Source organism: Pinus tabuliformis, chromosome 3_1, assembly GCF_031772625.1.
Source record: "Pinus tabuliformis cultivar Carrire ecotype Pingquan chromosome 3_1, CPIR1, whole genome shotgun sequence".
In the NCBI taxonomy this organism is placed as follows: Eukaryota; Viridiplantae; Streptophyta; class Pinopsida; order Pinales; family Pinaceae; genus Pinus; species Pinus tabuliformis.
Window position 1 is genome coordinate 930,667,282 of NC_142301.1, and position 22,890 is coordinate 930,690,171.

At 40.1% G+C, this 22,890-nt stretch overlaps 1 protein-coding gene across 5 annotated transcripts in view; it reads left to right on the plus strand.

Moving 5' to 3' along the window:
• The window catches only part of LOC149190806 (ARM repeat superfamily protein), a 500,919-nt gene that overhangs the window by 192,757 nt on the left and 285,272 nt on the right, over window positions 1–22,890 (plus strand). For all 5 annotated transcript variants that reach the window (XM_089412272.1, XM_089412273.1, XM_089412269.1 and 2 more), the window contains 2 exons: window positions 20,031–20,138; window positions 20,473–20,594. In XM_089412272.1, coding sequence (XP_089268398.1) covers window positions 20,031–20,138; window positions 20,473–20,594 — 230 coding nt within the window. The remainder of the gene's footprint in view (window positions 1–20,030; window positions 20,139–20,472; window positions 20,595–22,890) is intronic.

Genomic DNA, 22,890 nt, shown 5'->3' on the forward strand with positions numbered 1-22,890 from the left:
GATTGACAGTGACATAGATATGACAATACCCTTCATGACAATGATTACACGACAGATGGCAGATGTGATATTGTATGTGACAGTGATATGATAACAACTCTCTTGGACTTATCTCATTCTATTTACAAATGTAGTTGTGAATTGACTTGGGTTAGCTCTAAGAGGCATCATGTGATTATCTTATTTTCATTGTACTTTGTATCTCAATTGAACAATTTGTTGATTTGGGGTAGCATCGGATGTGCTCTAACCACGAAAATTGGTAGAAAGGCTAAGGCACATGAGATCTCCAATACCCAAAAGGGGTTTGGGCTGATTCTAAACAGTTTGGGAGATATTAAAATAATTAATATTTTTAATGGAGTCCCTAAGTCTAAACTTAAGGAAAATAAAATATTAATGTGAATTAATATAAAACTGTGTTAGAATGGTCCAAAAGGCATGGATCAAGCCAGATCTAATCTTAGCCGTTGATTAGGGACTTAAGCTCGGCCGTTGAATTGTCAACGAGAAAAGTATAAGAGGAGGCTTGAGGGTCACTTCAAGAACACACATCAAGAGATCAAGATTTCGACTTTCTGGGGCTGGGTTAGCTGAGAAAGTTGAGAGAGTGATCTGGAGTTGTAGCTGAGGGGCAGTGAATACAAAAGTAGAGAGGCTGAGATAGTGCCGGGAGGATCGGTGCAGCACTCGGGAAAGCTGACGCAGAGGGCGACTGCCGGGAACTGTTGGGAACAGTCGGAACAGCCGGGAAAGCTGACGCAGAGGGTAGAAGTCGGAACTACCGGGAAAGCTGACGCAGAGGGTAGAAGCCTGAACTTCTGGGAATAGCCGGAACTGCTGGGAACTGTCGGAACTGCCAGGAAAGCTGACGCAGAGGGCAGAAGAGGCTGACCCAGTCCCTAGAGGCTGACGCTAGGGTTTTTCATGGAGTAGATTGAAGCTGAGGAGTTGCTAGAGTGTTTATCCGGGGTTTCAGCCGGAGCATCTGTCTCTGAAGGAGAGGTACTACTGCCGATATTTTTCTTTGTTGGGTGAGCCAGATTTGGCACCCAGATTGTATTCTGAAACTACTTAATAAATCAAACCCTCAGATAGTTGCACCGGTTTTCCCGCATTGGGTTTTTCCGGGGACATTAGTCCAAAAATAACGGTGTCATTTGTGTGCTTGTTTCTGTTTCCTTTAGTTGATGATCTGTAATGTGTTGAGCATGTACTTGTGTTTATTTTTAGTATTTACATGGTAAATAACTTGTTAACTAAATAGAACAAGTAGGAAGGAATAAATCAAAAAGTACAAGGAGGGTTTCTAACTGTTAGACTTAGAAACTTCAACATGGTATTAGAGGGTGGTTGCAGATCACAGGAGAACTGAGGACATCAACCGAACAGAGCAGCAGCAGCAGAAAACAGTTGTCCCGAGTGACAAAAGTTGTTCCTAGCAGCAAAACAACAAGGAAGGGGTGATGCAGTGCCTACGTCATCAAGTTCGGGCCAAGAAGAGGCTGCGCAGAGGCTGAGGGAGGCAAACACAAGGTCATGCAGAGGCACACAAAGGCCAGGAGGGCTGACGCAGTTGGCTTAGGGAGCTAGTTTGCTGGTGTTGGGACTGCGCAGAGCCTAGGAGCTCTCACCTTTAGGTTGCTGGGGTTTAGGAGGTTGTGGATAAGTTGCAGAGTGGAGCTGGTGGGGTACTATTGTCAGAACAATACCTAACAGGGCAAGGCCAAGGAGGAGGGAGTTGCTATCGAGGGTTTCTAGTCGAGAAATCCGGATCAGTGGTGTGGTTGCACAGATGATCAGAGTAGGGGGCATCTCGACATCAATAGAAGGATTTCTAGGAGGGAAATCGAGGCTCAGAGGGATTCACATTGAGAACTTCCAAGAGGGAAGTAGAAGAGTAGTGGAATGGCACTACACGGAATAAGAGACCAGGACAGATTGGACGGAGCCTCAAATTTCGTAGTCTGGAAGGCCACAATCTTATCCGTACTTGACAGAAATTGTGTCCAGCACTTCGCCTTGAAGATGATAGCGGTCCCAGTTGACCCAGCTGACAATGATAGGTATGAGGAAGCAATGGCGAGGGCCAAGAGTATCATTCTTGACGGGGTCAAGGATCATATAGTACCACATATTGCTGAGAAGAATACGGCACAGGAGATGTGGGAGGCCCTGAACAAGTTGTATCAGCATACTTCCGTGCAGAGGAAGATGCTCCTAGAAAATCAGCTGCGGTCATACCAGATGTAGAAGGGAGAACAGATCGACACCTTCCTCGTTCGATTGAAGGAGATCCGAGATCAGCTGACTTCCATAGGGGCCACACTAGATCCAGAGTTGATGGTGAGAACAACCTTGAATGCAGTCTCAGAAGACTGGGAGGTGTTTGTCCAGAGCATATTGGGCAGGGCAACCCTTCCAGATTGGGAGGAAATGTGGGTGGCTCTTCGCCAAGAAGAGATCAAGAGGGTGACCAAGACGAGAAGCAGCAGCAAGGGGATCAGAATCAAGAAGGAGGAGGAGGTGGATGCTGCCCTAGCATCTGAGGGTAAGCAAGAAAAGCGGAAGAAGAAGGACCTCTCCAAGGTCAAATGCTTCCACTGTGGGGAGTTGGGTCATTATGCGACCCAGTGTCCGAGGAAGAAGAGCAAGGGAGAGGCTTCCGAGACCAAGGCAGCACCAGCAAGGGTAGAGAAGGAAGTGGAGACAGATGATGACTATGCCATGAGTGCACACACACCACTTGAGCGAAAGTGGGGAGACATTGAGCTGTAGTCAAGAGGACTACAGAAGATGAGGGGCAGGATCCTCGAGGTACCCAACCTCTTGGATTATACTTGGCTACGGGAGCCTCGAAGAGTAGCAGCAGGACTGGCGGATGTCGGTAGTGATGGATGAGGATGGAGCGGTAGAGAGAGCTACAATGTAGGATTCCCATGACAGCGCGAGGCTAGCAAGCTGCAACAGTTCGAAAGGCACGAGAGTGTTGCACTAGTGCAGGATGGCACAGAGAGGTGTGCAATGGTGATAGATGTAGGGAGTTGTTGCTGCAGTGCAGAGGTCAGAGAGGGAGCTCTTGTCAGTGACAGAAGGAGCTTCAACATCGAGAGTGTCTCTAGCTTGACAGAGACGTTAGAGTTGGGAGATCAGTTACTTACTTCTCAATAATTGAGTTGCAGTGCAATAGTTAGCACTGGCAGAGCCATGGGTAGCAACACGGATGCAGAGGGAGTTGCAATACGGATGGCAATAGTGGCAGTGGCAGGGCCATGGGTAGCAGTACAGGATGCAGCAGTGCAGAGGATGTTGGGCAACAAGCCTAGCATCAGCACAGGGACTGATGTCGGATGATCAGAGTGATGCTTAGTGAGGAGTATTACTAGAGCACAATCTTCGCTAAGAGGGAGTGTTGATTTGGGGCAGCATCGGATGTGCTCTAGCCACGAAAATTGGTGGAGAGTCTAAGGTACATGAGATCTCCAATACCCAGAAAGGGTTTGGGCAGATTTTAAATAGTTTGGGAGATATTAAAATAATTAATATTTTTAATGGACTCCCTAAGTCTAAACTTAGGGAAAATAAAATATTAATGTGAATTAATATAAAACTGTGTTAGATAGTCCAAAAGGCATGGATCAAGCTAGATCTAATCTTAGTCGTTGATTAGGGACTTAATCTCAGCCGTTGAATTGTCAATGAGAAAAGTATAAGAGGAGGCTTGAGGGTCACTTGGAGAACACACACCAAGAGAACAAAATTTCGACTTTCTGGGGCTAGGTTTGATGAGTAAGTTGAGAGAGTGATTTGGAGTTGCAGCTGAGGGGCAGTGAATACAGAAGAAGAAGAGGTAGAGATAGTGCCGGGAGGATCAGCGCAGTAGCCGAGATCGCTGACGCAGAAGGCAGAAGCTGGAACTGCCGGGAATAGCCGAAATTGCCAGGAACTACCGGAACTGCCGAGAAAGCTGATGCAGAGGGCAGAAGCCTGAACTTCCGGGAACAGCCAGAATTGCCGCGAAAGCTGACGCAGAGGGCAGAAGAAGCGGACATAGTCCCTAGAGGCTGACGCTGGGGTTTTTCGTGGGGCAAATTGGAGCTGAGGAGTTGCCAGAGTGTTTATCCAGGGTTTCAGCCGGAGCATCTGTCTCCGAAGGAGAGGTACTACTGCTGAGATTTTTCTTTGTTGGGTGAGTCGGATTTGGCACCTAGATTGTATTATGAAATTGCTTAATAAATCAAACCCTCAGATAGCTGCACCGGTTTTCCTGCATGGCTTTTTTCCAGGGACATTAGTCCAAAAATAACGGTGTCATTTGTGTGCTTGTTTCTGTTTCCTTCAGTTGATGATCTGTAATGTGTTGAGCATGTACTTGTGTTTATTTTCAGTATTTACATGGTAAATAACTTGTTAATTAATCAGAACAAGTAGGAAGGAATAAATCAGAAAGTACATGGAGGGTTTCTAACTGTTAGACTTAGAAACTTCAACACAATTGATGAATATGTAAAGAGGTTCACTGAGGAAAAAACAACAATAATCAAAGGAGAAAAATATGAAGTACTTACCTCTTGATTAAGGAAGAAATTGTCAAGTGTTGTAGGGAATTGTCAACTCCCTCTTGATCCTTTCCTTCTTAATGAAGTGTATATGCAATCTTGTAAGGCTTAGATTCCTTTGTTTCTTCATTCTGCGGATTAGGCTTAGCAAGCCATTCATCGAGCTATCTAGTCACACCAAAGGCTCAATAATAAACTAGTATCAACACCAAGTCCTTGTACAATTCCTCTAGGGAATGTTATCTCCTAGTGGATGAACTAGTGAGGTGTACAGATCCAACAACTTCAAATTAGGTTTTGCACATCACATGCCATGCTTGAAAATATGTCATCATCCATACTGTAGACTATCTCAGGTCATTCCACAAGGACAAATGACATGGCACCAATCTTTAGATCATTCCCCGGAAAGGAATTAGACCATTGATCACTCTTAGGTAGCTATATCACGCCTTATTGAATGGTGTCCTAGTCTTGTGCCTTTAGTTGTTAATGAGTCATCGCCAATAATTGAATAAACCAATCGGCCTACGTTCCTATAACCTACATTCATGAGATTTGGTATTCGATTTCCCAATACTTTGAATCTCACAATGCTTTGTCCCCATAGAGTACAAATAATTTCCAAACGCCTTTACTGATCGATATTTAAAATTGGGTATTCACCAATTGATTCACAAGCTAGCACTTTCCTATGGTTCTGGTCATCAAAATTTTGACCATGCCAACAAAGATCTTGTAATTTAACTTTCAGACTTCCAATATCTTCCCCTAGGTGTTTTCTTCCCAAACTTCAACTCAGACCCTTTCAAGGTCAAAGTGGTCCTCTTTGGTCATATGGTTCAAAATATTGCAGGACAAAATTTGTAGAATCCATGCACTCTTTTCACTTGAGACTTGGTTAAACAGGGTGGCTAAGAGATTGTCACGTTCAACTCTTTATTTGGCCCCTTAAGATAGTCCAAATACGTAGACAATTCGTCTTTAAAATTCAAAGATTAATTTGGACTTCCAATATTTGGAGAAACATGCCCATTATAGTGCCCATGCCCTTAGCAGTTTCCGTGTGATTCTGATCCCTTTTTATTAGTGTGTTCCATTCTTTGATTTGGCTCAAGAAAGGGTAATACGATCCAATACTGAAGAATCCCCCCTCCCACCGCTAACTAACAAGACGCTGCGGCTTAACAATTGGCAGTGAAATCTATGCGTTTGACCCTCAATTAATAACCCGATCTACGAAATAGGTTTTGGCACATGATCAATCTATTGTGTTCCAAGGAAATGGATAATCTCGTAATCAATCAGGAAATGTGAACATAAAATTACCCACTCGACCACGGTTTGAAGTGTTCACGTCCTCATCGTCTCTTCAACAAACTAGATACTAGAATAATCTATTCGCTCCAGGAAACTCAGGTTCTTCTACCTGTGCAATTTAGTCCTGATGTTGATTTATTCAGCTGGCTTCTATGGAGGACAATTTGACCCTAAGTTGAGAAATTTTTCCCTCAATAGAGATGAAATCAACCCTGATAATTGACTGTGAACCCGACCCTTATTCCCAAATCGATTCCAAGCTTCATTCCTGAATTGGAAAACCATCAGTTGGCTTGATCTTCAACATAGGCATGCAACCTGGTTCCCCCTTTTTTTCTTTGTGCTCAATGAATTTGAGGCTGCAGCTGCCCAGAAAGGCCTTGCGGTCTCCTTTTTGCGGCACTGATTGCGGCCTAAACTTGGCCCATTTTGGTTGCTTCTTGGTCTGTCCTAACGGACCTCTGACCCAACATGGCCAACGACCTTCTTCTACTTCAGGCTCTTAGACAGGCCATGGCTTTTCTTCTTAAGGCTAATTTTCAATGGCTCTAATACCATGTTGAATTTTCTACAAAGATGCATAGTAGAAGGTTAATTTTCTGATTTGATAATTACTTCTAATGATCTTCAATTAATTCTTGTTATGTCACTGATATCATTTAGCAGTTATACACAAAATATATCCACTGTAATGCAGTGAAGATATTAAAAACCATAAAGGTCATAAAGAAATAGCCATGCATAATTGAGACAACAATTTTTTTTGGGAAACCCAAACTTGGGAGGACCCAATAACTCTTCTTCTAGGAGAAATTTTCTTCAGCAAGGTTTACCACTCAAATTGTCTAGAAATTTGTGCCAAAAACCAAAACCAAACTTCAACCATTTCATCCTTTTTCCACTGCCACGAGTGTCTTCTATATAAGAGATGATGATGAGTGAGGGATCAAATGAAGTGTCACGTCATCTTTATATATACAAGTCGAATAGGTGTATTTACCCCAAGGGACAAACCCTTTCATGGTGTGGTTGATTTGTCCCCTTTGAGCCTACATGAAACCCAAAAAATAAAATTTATTTTAATTTAATTTCCATAATTTTATAGGCCAACTTAGGAGGCCTCTTGCCATGTGAGAATACCTCCCAATGCTACACAAAAATCAACATAAGTGAGGACTGCCTTGAAGGGATTTTCCGAGGAATGGAAGCCATTAATCAAAGGAATAGTCTCTCGAGAGAAACTGCCAAATTGGAATAGGTTATTGGATGATTTTATCTAGGATGAACTTCGGGATGAGCTTCTTCAAAAGAAGAATTCTGATGAAGAGAATATGGCCCTTGCTAGTAAGCTGAAGAAGGGTAAAGGGAAGTTCAACAATGGCAAGAAGAAGAAGGATTTGAGTAAAGTGAAATGCTTTACATGTGGTGAGTTTGGTCATTATGCAAGTAAGTGTCCACATAGGAAGAAAGGAGGGAATAAGACTAAGCAAGAGACGAAAATGGTTGCTTCATCTACGACCGAGTAGGATGACTTCATGAGAAAGTTTGAGGAGTTTTCTCTTGTTTCTCATAAGGCAACACTGGTGAGGGTGCATGGTTCATAGATAACAGAGCGTTGAAGCATATGATAGGATCATAAGATGTATTTGAGAGCCTAACGGAATGGAAGTCTAATCTACACGTGAAGATTGGTGATCAGAGTCAGAAGGCAGTTAGAGGAGTGGGGAATGTACCATTCAGGATGGAGTCAAGAGGGTTGTTGCATGTACAATATATACTTTGGGTATCAAAGCTCAAGTGCAGCATGTTGTTTGTCTCATTAATTGAGGCTAAGGGTGTGAGGTCATATTTCGAGAAGGAAAGGTGATGATCAAGCTTTGTGGTTGTAACTCCAGTTCATGAGCAGTTCTTGGAGTTAGGGAGAATGGTTTGTACAAGCTGAAGGTAAAGCCTATATGCGAAGGAAAGAAGGTTTCTGAGATTTAGGAGTAAGTTCGAGAGAGAGTTTGTAGGTTGAGAGGGAGAATCCGCAACCCAAGAAGAGCGCACCGTCAGAAGGAAGAAAGGAGACTTCCATAGTTGACAAGGAGGAACCCTGGAATGGCTTAAAGGGCTATGACGAGAAGAACAAGTGAGACGCTTCTAGTGGCAGGGACAATTACAAGAAGAGTGTTTTTCATTTTTAGGTTATGCTTTCATAATAGATGATGTGACATACGAGGAATGTAGAGCAATCATGATAGGAGATTGTTGGCTAGTTTGGGAAGATGAGTTACTTTCGAGGAATGGAAGTAGCTCCCTCACTTAGACAGAGTGTTGAAAATTTAGTAGCTTGGGAGGCACTCCCACAAGTCTTGGGTGCTTGACTTGTAAGGAGAAAACTCACAAAATGGAGGTTTGTGGGCAAAGTACCTATTGTCGCCCAAATTGTACAGGTGAATGCGACAACGACTTAGGCCAAGAAGAAATTCTTTTTAAAGGGAGAAGAGCCCATTGAGGACAAGAATGGAGTAAGGAGAACAAGCCTACCATACCCCTGGAATGAGGTAAGCTACCACCTTATTAAATACATATCATGTGAAGGTAGGTATAGTGTGGTTTATGGATATCACTTTAGGCTTCTTGAAGAATTGAGGTTTGGAGCAGAAACACCTCCTCACCACAGGCTTAGCATACCATACTTCCTTCTGCAATCATTGATAGATACAAGCATAAAGGTGCAGGAGGGAAACCACCAATAATTAGCCCACCATGGGTTAATTAGAATCATCATAGAAGATGCCCTCCACAACCTCAAAATTCCTATCCAATGGGAAATTTTCAGAGACATGTAGACAGATGAGGATATCAAAGCCCTCACATATGATATTAGCCCTACTGTCAGTGAAAAGGATGAAGAAGAGACAGAAACAGATGGAGAAGAAGTAGAGAGGGATGAAGAGGATATAGATGAGGATGAAGAAGAGGAGAAAGAGAAAGAAGGTGATGAAGAAATAGAGGAAGATGTCAAGGAGGAAACTAATAAACAAGATGAGGATCTAGAAGGAGAAGAAGAGGGGAAAAGCATAGGTGAAAAGGGCCATGGAAAAGAGGAGGCAAAAAACAAGGAGTCACCTAGGATGTCTCCAGAATCAACTGAGAGAGGCAGCAATTGCCCTTAGCACCTCTATCAAACAAAAAGGCAAAAGACAGAGGCAGACCCCCTTATACTTCAGAACAAGGAAAAGCACAAGGGTAAGGCAAGGAAAACCCCAAACTGCAACCAAGGTTCCCATTGTTATTGAGGACTCACCTAAACAGCAGGAGAAGATGGCTCCTCCTATAAAAACTCATGAAGAAGGATCCTCAGCACAAACCTCCCCCAAGTCTCCTATCACCTATGTGAGAAGGCCTGTAACTATGTCTACCTCATCCAAAGGAAAATGCATCCTAGAGGATACACAACAGGACCTACAGGAAGCAGAGGCAGTCCTACAGGAAACTCAAAAATTGGATGAGGACCTAGAGCTAGAGGAACCTTGACTCCTACTATAGATTTATTGAGGGGGGCAGGGTCATTCCACAAAAATTTGCCATTCAATTATTCTTTGAGCTTGAGAAAGAGAGAGCCAGAACTCATAGATGGATCAGGTTGCCAAGTCTAAGGGAGTGGAGGTGTAACGACCAAAAGTTGTATACACAGCGGAAATATTTAAAATACTTCGTAAACAAAGACATGCATGGTAGGACAATAATTGTAATTGTATATTGAATAAAAGAATTGATGTAGGATGAGTACAAATGAGAATGAGGGTCCTGTATATATAGCCAGGTAAGTACCCTTTCACAAACATGCATGTCTCTAAGACATGCCTTTTCATTATTAACTAACTAACCATTAGTTAATTTACTTTTATTTATTATTATATTTATATTATTATGATTATTATTTATTATTTATTTTTACATAATTTATGTTCATAACATTGCCTTCTCCTTCAAAAAGCTTTGTCCTCAAAGCTTGTTGATGAAAGGGCTTGATCTCTTTTCTACTACGAATGTCTTCTACTTGATATATTTTTTTGCTATGAATGTCTTCTCGTCTCGGAACAATCATCTTTGTCGATACAAGTTGATATGATCCTTGGAGTGATATATAAAATTGTGTTTTTAATATATATTTTTTTATAATTCTTCAAAACTCTTTTAATCCAATTTCCTATTATCCTTAATATTTCAAAACGCCTTTGTATTCTTTTTATATAATTCTACTTATTTTTTTTCCTTTTGTACTTTAAAAAAATAATATTTAATATTGTTTCAATTGACTTTTTTAAATATCTTATTGTCCTTTGTATTTATTTTTTAAATTTCATATAACTCTTTAAACTTTAATTCAACTTCACTCTAATGTAAACTCTTAATTGATATTTTCTCCTTACGTAACCGTTTATAATAATTCCCGTTTTGTACTTGTATATATTTTCAATAATTTCATGACTTGAATTTTTCTTTAAATACCCCTTTATAATATAATACTTCTCTTTATATATCTTTTATTTATAATATATATATTTTTTTCTTTTTGAAAAGTTACAACCCTAGTGAAACATGACTATTCACCTTTGATGTATGTTATAAAATATATGTTCATTTATGTACTTTTTTTTAATCTCTATATGTACTTATTTTCTTTTTTTTTGAATTTGATTTTTTTTGTATATTTTTTTTAATCTATTTTTTCTTTTTTACTTTATTTTCTCTCCATATATATTAATTTTCCAAATGCTTGGTAGTGAAATGGAGAAACTCCAAATTCTAGCGAAACGCTTCAACGACAACAATGTTGATGAATTTGACGGTCAAAGACCTGGATCAGAGAACACGCCTCTGTGCAACGGTTGAGCGACCAGAGGATCGAATAGCTCTGATACCAATGTAACGACCAAAAGTCGTATACGCAGCAGAAATATTTAAAATACTTCGTAAACAAAGACATGCATGGTAGGACAATAATTGTAATTGTATATTGAATAAAAGAATTGATGTAGGATGAGTACAAATGAGAATGAGGGTCCTGTATATATAGCCAGGTAAGTACCCTTTCACAAACAGGCATGTCTCTAAGACATGCCTTTTCATTATTAACTAAATAACCATTAGTTAATTTACTTTTATTTATTATTATATTTATATTATTATGATTATTATTTATTATCTATTTTTATTTATTTTTACATAATTTATGTTCATAACAGGAGGACATTGGTCGCATGGAGGAGAAGCTCAAAGAGATGGGTAGAGAACTAAGTAGCTTGAGAGACAAAGAGGCCATCATGAAAAATCAATTAGAGGTAGAAAATGCATGGTTGAAAGGATAGCTGTAAGAAAGAGAGAATCAATTGGCATCCATGGCCAGTCTCTCTTTGGAAGAAATCTAGTGCAGGATGCCAGCTAAGTCCTATGCACTATACCTTAAGGAACAATGGCTGCAGTTCCAAATCAAGACCCTAGCACAAAGAGGCACTATGCCATTCTAGGATTATAGACAGTTCATTGATCTTTGTGATCAAAGCACATTGGAAGATAGGGCCAAGATGTCTGAGTTTTATTTGCATAACATGGCCTTGACATACATGAATGTATGGGACCCTAATGCAAAGCTAGGGGATTTACAGTTGATGGCTTTGGCATCATGGATGAACCATGAGGAAGCAAGGGCTGCAGAAATGAAGAAGATATTGGCAAGAGAACAAACAGAGCCTCTTATGATCAGAGCTGAGCAGTCCAATCCAATGGCACTCATCAGTACACATAATTTAATTGCAAATGATCCTCAACTTGCACCTAGGTATCTTGCTGCCCAAGAGCAAGCAATTACACATTTTGAGGACATGTTCAGATTATTAGGGGATGACAGCATGCAAGCTTGCCTAAGGAGATGGAATACATTGCCATACAGTTTGAAGATCAGAGAGTACCACTCTCCTCAAAGGATGAGAGAAGCACTGAATAGGACACCCATGTACAAGCAATCCATCCAAAGGCTCAAAGTCAATTGGATTGGCTTGAGACTCAGTCCACCACTTCTCTTGGGGATGTTAGAAGGAAGGAAGGAAGAAGAAGAAAGAAATCAGTGGGAGGAGGTAGAAAAGACGGTAGGATTCTATGCCCAAGAAGAGGAAACCACAATAGAGGCATGGGATGTCAGGGAGACCATTAGAGCTATGAAAGACATGGATATTGATTAAGTTGCTCAGAGGATGAGCAACACTTTCATCAGGGGGTGATGATGAGCCTCATCATTGGGTAATTATATGGGCCTTAATTCACCTCCTAGCTAGTCAAATCAACTCTTCTCATAGTTTATTACATGTTTTGATTATATTTTGTTTAATGAGATGAGTTAAAGTGAGATATTATGCCTGATGGACTAGTATGCATTGAATGCAGGTTGGGAAGAGAAAAATCAAGGAATTTTGGCAAGACTGAGGTTTGAAACTCTAATGGGACAAGGGAGAGAGATTGTAGGAGGTAAATCCTCCTCATTTACTCCTCCCCGATTCGAATATTCCTCCATTAATCACACTAGCTCGGAGTGTAAGCAGCTAAGTCATGAAGATCAAAGGCAGCCGAGGAAGTGATAGACAAAGAGTTAGTTCATCTCGAGTTTGGGAGCCAAGCCTCCCTAGATTTAAGGAAGTCGTTGGGGACTTCAGTTGTATAAGTAGAGAGGCCTAGAGCCTCATTAGGATTCAAATTTTTGTTGTAAAAACACTAGTTATTTTCGAGCTCCAGACTTGTGGAAGACATTGATGTAATTTTCTGTTTTGATAATGAAAATGAGCTTTTTCTTGGTCCAGCACTGAGTTAACTCAGAGGGCTGAAGCTCTTGGGTTAGGGCCCAACCCTAGCAACAAAGGCTCCTCTTCTTGTATCTGTATGCTTGGCTTAGTTTCATAGATTCATGGTTAAATTGTCTCTAGAAGTATTTCATTGCAAGTACTGTGGATTTGATTAGTTGTTTATTAGTTTGCTTCCATTTGTTCTTTACTTCAGTAGCAGGTTAGAAGGGATAAAAGGAGCACCACAAAGCTGTCAATAGGTGTCTTGGCCTCACCTCTTCCCTCAGGGATCATGATTTGAGGAAAAGACCCTTATGCAGCCCCAAAAAGACAAATTTCCATTTTCTCATAAGATTTAGAGTTTACTGTACTTGAACCAGCATTTGATCATTTTTGCAAGTGTAGGATTTAATTACCATCTCTTCCATCTTCAGTCTTACAGTAGATCTCATCCATGATTCCATTTTATTCAGCAATTTTCCTCATGCATGAAGTAGACAACTAGTTCATTAAATTCTACTTTTCTAGCTTGTTAGAATTCTTCTTGTTTACATGAATTTTTGGCAATTATAAATGTTTGATGTAGAGCAGGTGATTTAGAAATCTAAAGGGATCTCATAGCAGGCAACCACCTTCCAACTTCATCCATTCATAATCATTCCTTGCTTTCACCAAGATCTTCACCAATCTCATCGTTTTACATAGAAATTTCTCCAAGCATGTTGAGCGAATCCAACCTTCTCCTAACCTTGGTTTTGAGTTCTGAGTGATCCTAGGCATTTTCTCACTCCGTTCCACCTATCCACCACCTTCCCTAAGCCTTCCATCATCTCCAGCAACCATCGTTTTGCTCTCGGCTGTATCCTGTAGAAATACAGGGATTCCTGTAGGTTTCTAGTACATCCTATAGGTTTTCCTGTAGTGGCCTGTTTTGAGGCTGAATTGAGGGAGAACTTCTAGGAAGCCACACCAGGTCACCCAAGGGTCTCCCAAACCTTCCAACCATCTCCTAAACCTCCCAACCATCTATCAACATCACTAAGCCACCTGCCACATGACCAAAATAGATTAGGGTTTACACTTGATTTTCTAGAAAAGAATAAAAAGAACAAAATAGATTTATTTAAGTCCTTTACATGCACAATAGTGATGTTTGATGTCTTGAATTTCCATGCTTTAGATAGTAGCATTTCATACATGTTGGCTTGGCATTCTTGTAAAGCATAGTTTCTCAGCAGTTAGAGAATGGTCTGTTTTTAGCATAGGATTTCAGTCATTTTCCTTATTTGCAGTAGACAAGCTTTCTCCTAGAGTAGATTTCTCTTTCTTTCATTAGTAATCAAGCTTCTTCTGAATCCATAGAAGCCTGGCTTGAAAACCCTAGTGGTCTCTCGCCAGCTAAACAGTGACAAAAGGCAGAACCATCACTTTTACTTGTGTATACAACATTGTCACCTCCAAGTGTGTATGAACCCCGGGTTGATAAAGTAAAGTTGGTAGCTTCAGGAGTTGCAACATTCTTGCTGCGATACTGGTGCTCATCAATAGGCCTTGAGAAAATGCTCATCTAGAAGACACGACATCCTTGCCTTCTAGATCACATAGTTGGATGCACCATCCAACCGATCTTGATCTCTCAAGCCACTGGTTGTCATTTCTACCACAAATGTCGAAAATATCCTCTCTCCTCTGTGCTGCTACCGGGCTAGCCTACACACTCCCTGTTGGAGCTAGTAAACTGCTTCCCCTTGCTGTTGCTCAGCTTTAGAGAATTCAAATTCCTTGGCTAGGAATTCTCTGAGGAGGAAATTCCCTCATTTGTGCTTCTCTTTTTTCTAATGATTTTCTGCCCAACAAACTGTCTGCAAAAAAATCTGTGTCCGACCAGCATCTACTCACGCTGAGGTTTCAGTGTTGCTCCCTCTGCCTCAACAAAAATTCGAACGGGGAGTCCTTCTCTCCGTCGACTCACTCGAAGAGACATTGGCTTGAAATTTTACCCCTTCGGCTAAGAACTGGACAAACCCTCTGGGGTTTTGAATTGTTGCCTCCTCCAGCTTTTTGATCTCCCTTTTCTGCTCAACGCTGGATCTACTGACTCTGCTCTTCTTTCTTCACCTGTAGCTCTGATACCATGTGAAAATTCTACAACCGAAATCCCTACTGCAACAACTTATGATATTACTCCTATTTGTTAAATTCTTTTAAACAAATTACTTGTAGTTTCCTACTGCAAATATCGTAATACATACACTGCAACCTTCACTTAATTAATTTATATGTGGAAACAAGAGACCGGGCAAGAAAGAAAATACAACACTAATGACACCGTTATTTTACCTCACATAATCACTGAGAAAAATCCCAACTGATCCGGCCACTGGATGAGGTGCCTTTGGCAGCCCCTAAGCTGCCTCTGCACTGTCCTCACACAGTCCCTGCGTCAACTCCTCTAGGCACTGCGTCACCCGACCTACTGATCGATTTGTTCCTCGGAGTCTCTGCTCTCAGCCTCCAGGTCTCACACCCCGACTCCCGCCTTTTGAAATTGATTTTGCCCAACAAAATTTCAGACTCTCTCACCCTTTGTGTTGCCTCTGCGTGGCCCTTCGTCAGCCTCTACATGAGAGCTGTTGGATCACTTTCTGCCTCTCTCTATTGATGTTTCTTCGCGTGAGAAAATCTCTCTCTCTCTCTCTCTCTCTCCGGATGCTATCCCTGCCTCTCAATTGCAAGAAATTTCCTGAATCAAAACTTCCTCTTGAGAACTTCTCACTTCAGAAATTTGATCTCTTGATCTCTCGGTGTGTTTTCCAAATGACCCTCAAGCTCCCTTAAATAATCTTCTCGTTGACATTCAACGACCTAGATTAAAAGCTAATCAATGGCTAAGATCATTTTTAATATTTTTAATCAGAGTAATACCCATTAATATTTTTAATTTCCTAAGTTTAGACTTATGGGCCCATTAAAAAATATTAATTATTTTAATAAAATTGTTTCTGGGTGGAATTTCCGAAAACGCTTTTTGGGTTGTTTGGAATACATGTGCCCAATCTTCCCTACAAAAGTTGAGGCCTAGAGTACATTTGATGCTACCCCAAATCAACAAGTGGCTCACCCTCTACCATCAGATAGTGAAGGTTGGGATCCGTATCACTCTTGACGAATCCCATCTGCTACAAGCAGCTATCAATCTGACGATACCATATCCTAGGAGCCTGTTTGAGCTTGTATAACGCTCTCTTAAGTCTGCACATGTGTGGCCCTCTCATGTGTCTCAAATCCCTCTCGTTATTCGATGTATACCTCCTCCTCTATCACCTCGTTCAAGAACGCTGCCTTGACGTCCATTTGGTGAATTTGCCATCCCATCTATGCTGCTAGAGATATTACTGACATGATGGAAGTATATCTGGGAACTGGGGTGAACGTCTCCTCATAGTCTATACCTTCCTTTTACACATACCCCTTTTCCATGAACCTAGCTTTGTACTTCTCCATGCTGCCATCTGCAACGTACTTGATCTTATATATCGACCAAGAGCCCATAACTTACCTATCCACAATCGTAGGCACTACCTCCCATGCAACATTTGTCATGATGGAACTATACTCCACCATGGCATCCTGCCACACTTGATGCTGTGTAGCCTCTTGATAACTGGAAGGTTTAACAACCTGTACCTGTCTGGTTGTCTACGTTCTCTCTTGCCCATCCTACGAGTCCCCATAAACTCCTGCGCATCTTTTAATGTTTGATGAACTTATCTGCTAGTGCAACCGCTAGTAGTGGGTGGCTCGATCAACTCCTCATGCTGCCTCTGTTGCTCCATCTGCTGTGAACTCGCTGGATCATCCGCTCCTGAACTAGTGCTTGTACTAGTAACTGTACTAGAATCGCGCTACTGTCCCTGCTTCTGGACTAATGGAGCATTTGTTGGCGCACTTTAATCATCTACCAGCATCTCACGAGACCTTTTGAAGGCCTTCTCCTCCATGAACTTCACATCCTGTCTTACAATAATCCTTCTACTACTAGGAATGTAGCTCGTATATGCCTTTGAGGTTTCGCTATACCCAATGAAATACCCCTTCTCTGTAGTCTAATCCAGTTTAGTGCGTTTTTCATTTGGTACATGGCAGTATGTTATACTACCGAAGATTTTGAAGTGGCTGACCTCTAGTTTCTTCCCTGAGAAAACATCCTCTGGTGTTGTCTTCCCCAATGCCCTATGAGGAACCTTGTTCCTGATGTACACCGCTGTGCTACACGCCTCTTCCCATAGAAACTTGGGCAAGCCTTGATCATATAACATAGCCTTTGCTGCCCCAACAATACCCTTGTTTTTCCACTTTGCTACTCCATATTGCTATGGATTGTATGGAGTTGTCCACTCTCTCTTTATGGCCTACTTTGCACAGTAATCACTGAAGTCATTGTTTGTGTACTTTCCTCTATTATCCATGCGAAGTACCTTAATATTTTCCTTGTCTGGTTCTCGTCCAGAGCGTTAAAACTCTTGGAACCGACTGAAGATCTCATCCTTGGTCTTCAAAAAGTAGATCCAATTTTTTCCGGAGTACTCATATTTGAAGGTCATGAAGTACTCATACCCTCTGAGAGATCTGGTGGACATTGTGTCGCAAATACCTGAATGTACAACGTACAACACCCCATTTGATCTATTGTCACTTCTTGGGAACATTGCCTTAGCGTATTTTCCAAGTATGCACCCCCTGCACACATCATCATGTTCTGTGCTTAATTTTGGAACACCTTTCATTGTCTCCTTGAGCATCCTCAGTGCTCCATGCTGTGGATGAGCCATTCTGCTATGCCACAATTCATTTAGGTCTCTCCCATTGCTGTTGGTGCTACTGACTAGTGACTTTGGAGAATCAAGCCAAAATTTATATAACTTGTCGCTTTGAACCCCAATCTGCTTCACCTTCTTCCAGTTCCAGTGTTTGGTGAACATCGTCTTCCCTACAAAGTGGACATCATATCCCTTGTCCTATAGTATTGAGAGTGGAATTAGGGTCATGCCTAAGCTTGATACGTGCAACACATTTGTAACATTGGTGCTTGCTCCTAACTCCCTCTGAATCTCGATGGTGCCTCTCCCATCTAGAGTGCATTTAGATTTGTTTCCCATCTGGATCTTGAAGTCTATTTGCTCCTCCCTATTATCTGGAGAAGTAGTCTCTAACTCCTGTGATGTGTGCTGACGCTCCACTGTCTATATACCAGACACCCTGTAAAGTTGAGTCCAAGTTTCAAAGTCATTTTCTAAAACTCTTTTTCCCTTCAGCTCTTATTGCAACTTATTGGTGGTAATAGTTTGGTAGCCGATGCGATAATTTGCAAAAGTTTGCAATTTAGATATTGAGCCAGACATGTAGTGCTTTAGGTGTGAACAAAATTGGATCATTTTTCAGCATACACACACTGGTAAGTAGAACTATTTGGAATTGAAACGGTCGAATGACATGGTTTATATATAGTAAACACTAGGATGAGCCATTAACACTTGTTGAATAGGACCCCTAAATCAAGCAACTTTTGGGTGACTTTGATCCATCATTAGAGAGGGTTGTGGAGAGTTGGGTACCATCATTTGACATTGAAGACCTTTCTTGGATATACTTGGACCCATTTCCATAGGTAGACTTATCACTACCTTAAGGGCCAAGGAAATGAAGCTGAAATCCCACTATAGAGTCTATTCATTCTAAGCTTGAGGATGAGGACTATGGTGATTCCAATGATATTTATTAATCGGACTAAGCTTATTTTTGGACTCTAGAGGCCATTTAGAGTTTGTTTTTTGATGTGGTTTGGTTCAGAGATGTATTTCATTAACTGCTATTTCTGTTATCTGCACTCTTATTTGCTATGTAAATGAGAAACTTTGCATATTTTGTATAAATGGTTTGTATACATATGGAGGCAGATGAATAAATATGCTTTTTTGTCTATAAATTTGAATATTTTATGTATTTTTGGTTGACCAGTTTTTTGGTTTGGTTTTTTTCTGTTCAAATTTTTGGGGTTTTCTGGTTTGATGACATGGATTCTGATAATATTGCTTCTGCCTACTCATCTCCAGCTTCTTACATATCACAGGGAGGGAATATTGATGTTTCTTGTGGCAAGAGGAATGCTGAGTAGATACTAGATTTATTTGTGTTTTTCCTCTTTAGATTTTAGTCTCTAGAACTTTGTCTTTGTCGTGGCCTATTTTGTAAACAATATATGACAGTTTAATTTTGAACTATTGAAATTGAACCTATTTTAGAACTGTTGGCTGCTTATAACTTTTTGATCATTTGACGGCAATGTTGTAAGATATAGGTGCTAGGTGATCAATTTTATAGGTGTACTGAATGGTTGATGCTTTAATGATCATAAGTAATCCAGTTATTAAATCGATGTTTTCATGTTTTTGTAGCTAATTTGGCATTCCAAACGCCTTTCCTTTTTTAAATATATATGCATGAAAACATATCAAAATATATATTATATTAAAAGCATTCCTTAGATGCTCTGCTCCCGGAAGCTTTTATGAAAATCATGCTTCCCACTCCTGCTTTCTCACTTCTACTCCCTGCTCCCAACATCCTTGGTTCTAACTTCTAATGATTTGGAAAATGTTTGTCTTCTTTTGTCTATATTTCCTCTTCCCCGTGCCTCACAATATTTGTTGAATATATGTTCTAGTTTGCTGCCTTAACTGTCTAACTAATATATAACAATCTTGAAAAAGCATTATAGACAGTTGAGCCGTTGATTTAACAGTTACAGTGAGCCAAAAGGACTACCAATAATCATTGGAATGTCAATTTTTCAGTGCAAAAATAACGTTCTGCATTATTAATGCAAGATCCTGGTTTCAGCTTTAAAAGGTTTTTTATATGGAAACAGCAAGGGAGTTGTGAATCAGAATAATTGACAATTTGTATTGGCATGGCTAGAATTCTCCTCTGTTATCACTTATCCAGACAAATTGAAAAATATTCTATGATCCACATCCCAGAATCTGGTGTTTGCATACAAAATATATCTTTCATAATTTGAAACATGGTTGAGTAATGAAAAATCTTTCATAGGTTTTAACGAAGATTTATTTTCCTTACCATAAAGGATAGAAACGGATTGTTTTCATGAAGATAAAGTAACTGTGGAGAAAACTTTAAAGAGTAATCAGAGAGTTGTGAAATTTTGTAATACAAATATTACGGACTTCTTTTCTTGAGAACAATTTCTTGAGGCTTGCAGATTGCTTAGCAATTTTGATACACTTTATGTTGTGATAAGCTCTAGATTCCAAAGATGAAGGCATATATTGGTGACACAGAAGACCCAAAAGATACAGCGGATTCAAAAGATGGAACTTCACAGCAGGAGATATGGGATGACATGATAGTTAATGTAAGTTATGTAAGGTTTCACAGGATTGATTGGGTGGGAATTTTGGGTTTTGTTTCTGATGTTTGGTCTGACAAAATTAGTATAAGTGGAGAAAAAGAAAAATAATATTTCAGTACTGTCCTTGCAATAGAGATATAATATTATTTCATGTTGATTTATGTGTTTTGTTTCGAGGGGAGGCATATCTTCTTAGATGGAAATTTTGAAAAAGATGATATAGAGTTAGAGGTTTATTCTTGAAATTAATTAGTGTATCATTGTTCAGTTGTGGAATCTTAGCATTTTTTTTGCTGCACAGAAGAATTAGTAGTGTAATTTTCAGTTGGGTCTCCAGTTCTTTGCAGAATCACTCGATGTGATCCGAGATCCAAATTGGACTTCTTCTCTTGGAAATGCTCTTTGTAAGCAGTATGCATTATATGTGGGTGATAATGAACATTCTGCATTACTACATAGGTATGCAAATATTCTGAATCTTGTGTCCAAGGTATGCGTAGATTGTGGTGGTGATTTTTTAATGATAATTATTGTTTGAGATTCGAATATTTTCATGTTTATCTTCATTTTTGAATTTCCTTGATAAAATGTTGAATCTTGCTTGATGATTCTCCTTATTGTCTACTTAGAAGGACAACTGAAATGTTCCATTCATATTTAACATGCATGATATAGAGACTAGCATAGATCCATCTTAATCCTTGATCCATGAGGCGCCAATGGGGGTACAAAAAATTCCCAGGTGCAAACCTCTTGCTACTTACAAGCTTCGAAGTGAGGATCTATGGCAGTTTTTTTCCATATTAGTTTATTACTGTTGACATGAACCACACCAGGCTGTAAGAGCAGCTCGCTTCTTTGTGCAATGCCTATCTGGAAAATCTATTGTAGTTTGATATGTATTATATGGATATGATAGCCTGTAAATTTTATAATATCTTGATGCTGATAATGCCAACCAGTGATAAGTATTTAGGTTATGTGAAGTTTCCTATGGAAATTGGCATTTCTGTGAGGCCATTTGCACAATATTTTCAGTTGCAATAAATATTTTATTCTTCTCTAAGTTCCATGGACACTGATACAAGCACAGATACAGATACTATATCTGATAACAGAAAGTTGCTGTATGAAGCAACTTCTATATGTGATCTATATGTGTGTGGGTGCAAGTGCATATTTTTTATATACATGTTTTATGTATGTATGTTTTAGATAGGTACTCTCCACCAGTGTTGATCACTGTTAGGGATTGGCAAGAGCGAGACCAGACAAGCAAACTGGAGGAAAAGGCCTTACGCCCTTTTTTTTTTGTACTGATCTCAACATGAAAATTTATAATATGTCAGTACGACCTCCTAGATCTCACTGAAAACTCATCAGTGGATCATGATTGTTGAGAAACCAAGTGTAGTGGAATTAGGCTTGATTTCCGTACTTGATAATGACTTAAGAATGTTTAGGTTTCTTCTTTATTATTTTCTATGTCTTATTCATCAAACAATTATACAAAATGTTCATTCTTCCAGGAAAATAAAGAGACGAGACACAAAAATTAGGCTCCAAGCCAGGGCAAAACCCCACAAGGGGGAAAACCCCACAATCCTTCTCTCATAGAATCAGATCAAAATGAGATATCCAAGACCCAAGACCAAAACTGGCACCAAAAATGCCAAGTCAAACCCTCTTTCAAGTCATCTCCAATGTCGAAGTCAACGAAGGTCAAACTGTCCCAAATCTGGTCAATTCCTGAAATTTCGGCCCTGAAATTTTGGGCCTTCTGTAACACAGAAATTTGTCCTGTTCACACATGTGAGCTGTGGAGGTCTGAAATTCGGTCAAACAGAAATATTCTTCTCTCTCCTTTGACTTATATTCTTTCTCCTTTGAATTCTGCTCCATATAGTTCAGATGTCCTCCTTGGCTATCGAATTGGATGATCTCCCAAATGTGTGGAATTGCCTTCTATATATATCTGTCCAGGAAGTCAAATAGGTGGCTCTTGGAGGCCCTGGTTGACTTGTTCCCAAGGAGGGATGACTTGACAGTTTTTGGTGGATTTTGATGTTGAAATAGGTAACTAGGTTTGGTCTTCATAAATATGAAATGTACTCTTGATTCTTGTTTATTGTAAAAAGAAAGAAAAAATATTATGATTATTTTTTTGTCGCATGGGTTTCATTCTCAAGGTCAATCTATTTGTAGGTCAAGCACCAATTGAGTGCTTCTAGGGTTTGTTATAGAGTCAAGAAGTCAATTGAGTCATTGTCATATATGAAAGACCCCATTGGGCATCTTCTATTATGTCAAGAGAATTTATTTGAGTCATAAAAAGTGTCATAAAGACACTCCAAGACCTAGTCAACCTACAAAAGTCAAGTCGGCCTACAAAGCAGTGAAGTTGGCTTCATTAGGGCCATTCGACCACCATGAAAAGCATATATATAAGGAAGAACTCGAACTCATTAAAAGCTCACTCATCAAGTTCGTGGAAGCACGAGAAGAAGCCTAATAGCCAACAAGAAAGAGGAGAAACAAAAGAAGGAAGAGCGAGGTACTAAAGGACTGTTTTTGGGGCAGAATCTCTCACACGTGTGAAGGAACTAGGGCAAATTCTGTTGCAGCAAGACTGAATTGCAACCACCACAAGGAGCCGAATTTAGTGTAAAAAAGAGTCAAGTTTGTAGGCTGAATTTTCATAGAAGAGAAGGCTAACCAAGTGAAGGAAAAAGGAGGCAAGATTCACCATTATTTT